Here is a 1493-nt window from a genome sequence, read left to right as displayed (position 1 = left end):
GATACTGCATCACTGATGAGTGCGATACTGCATCACTGATGAGTGCGATACTGCATCACTGATGAGCGCGATACTGCATCACTGATGAGTGCGATACTGCATCACTGATGAGCGCGATACTGCATCACTGATGAGTGCGATACTGCATCACTGATGAGCTGTCTCTTATACACATCTAGATGTGTATAAGAGACAGAATTACTACCTTACTCAATTATTTCAACTATATCAAGGCATCAAATACACATGTTATGTAAGAGTTAATGTTTTTCTTTTTTATCCGTTAAGAAAACGGGGTTTTTTAAAACTTTTTTATTTGTTTTATTTTGTACTGAAATAAACAACAGTATATATACCCTACAGGCGAGTTCAGCGGCGCGGTGAGTAACTACGAGAAGTCGGACACTCATCGCTTCGAGGTGCCCCGCATGTTGTTCGACGAGCTGCCCTCGCTCGAGGAGTACATCATGCACTCCCAGGACAAGTTAGTTACCTGCTCTCAGGCTATATGCTGCACCTACGTACGCTTATACACACCAATACACCTACATACACCTATACGCTTTACCTACGTACACCTATACGCTACACCTCGTACACCTATACGCTACACCTACGTACACCTACGTATACTACACCTACGTAGACCTGTACGCTATACGCTACATACACCTATACCCTACACCTATACGCTACACCTACATACACCTATACGCTACACCAGCATACACCTATACGCTAAACCTACATACACCTATACGCTACAGCTACATACACCTATATGCTACGCCTACATACATCTATACACCTACACCTACATACACCTATACGCTACACCTCATCTTAGATTAAACACGTCAAACATAGTGCCTATTGAAGGTAGAGTTCGTTGCGCCCAACGCTGAAACTGTTTGAAGAGACTTGTAGTTTCCCGGTGTTGTGTCTTCTTCAAAATAATTTCAACCACGATTATCAACATTTATTAAATTTTAGTGTGATATTCTTACATGAAATTTTCAAAACGCAATATATATTATGAGCTATATTATAAAATATGATAAGGCAATAATAACGGAAGAATTTATTGAGCCTAACACAATTTTTGAAATGAAAGCAACCATTATTGTTAAGTTTCGCTCCACTCATAGGCGCTCTTAGTTTCATATAAACCGTGAGACTGCGTATTGGATTGCAAATAGGTCAAGTTATTGTTGAAAACAAATTTATTACTTGGAGGAATTGAATGAGTTCACGTTATGGGTGAATATTGGAAATTTTACCTGCATATTTAACATAAAAAAAAATTCACAATAATTTACGTTGGTGGAACTATTTTACAGACGACTAATTTTTTTATTTTTGGAATCAATCTAAATTTTCTTCACCACAAAATTGATGCTTGATCCCTAAGACTGCTGCATGATCCCTAAGACTGCTGCATGATCCCTAAGACTGCTGCATGATCCCTAAGACTGCTGCATGATCCCTAAGAC

The 1493-nt window shown here is 39.0% G+C and overlaps 1 protein-coding gene across 1 annotated transcript in view; it reads left to right on the top strand.

The window, feature by feature from the left end:
- The window catches only part of LOC108673307 (intraflagellar transport protein 140 homolog), a gene marked incomplete in the record, with an annotated part of 12915 nt that overhangs the window by 4051 nt on the left and 7371 nt on the right, over positions 1-1493 (top strand). The window contains 1 exon segment of the mRNA XM_047885677.1: positions 364-484. Coding sequence (XP_047741633.1) covers positions 364-484 — 121 coding nt within the window.

This window comes from Hyalella azteca, unplaced genomic scaffold (assembly GCF_000764305.2).
Source record: "Hyalella azteca isolate HAZT.00-mixed unplaced genomic scaffold, Hazt_2.0.2 contig2761, whole genome shotgun sequence".
Classification (NCBI taxonomy): domain Eukaryota; kingdom Metazoa; phylum Arthropoda; class Malacostraca; order Amphipoda; family Hyalellidae; genus Hyalella; species Hyalella azteca.
The sequence above is the reverse complement of the archived record's forward strand: the minus strand, read 5'-3'. Positions and strand labels throughout refer to the sequence as shown.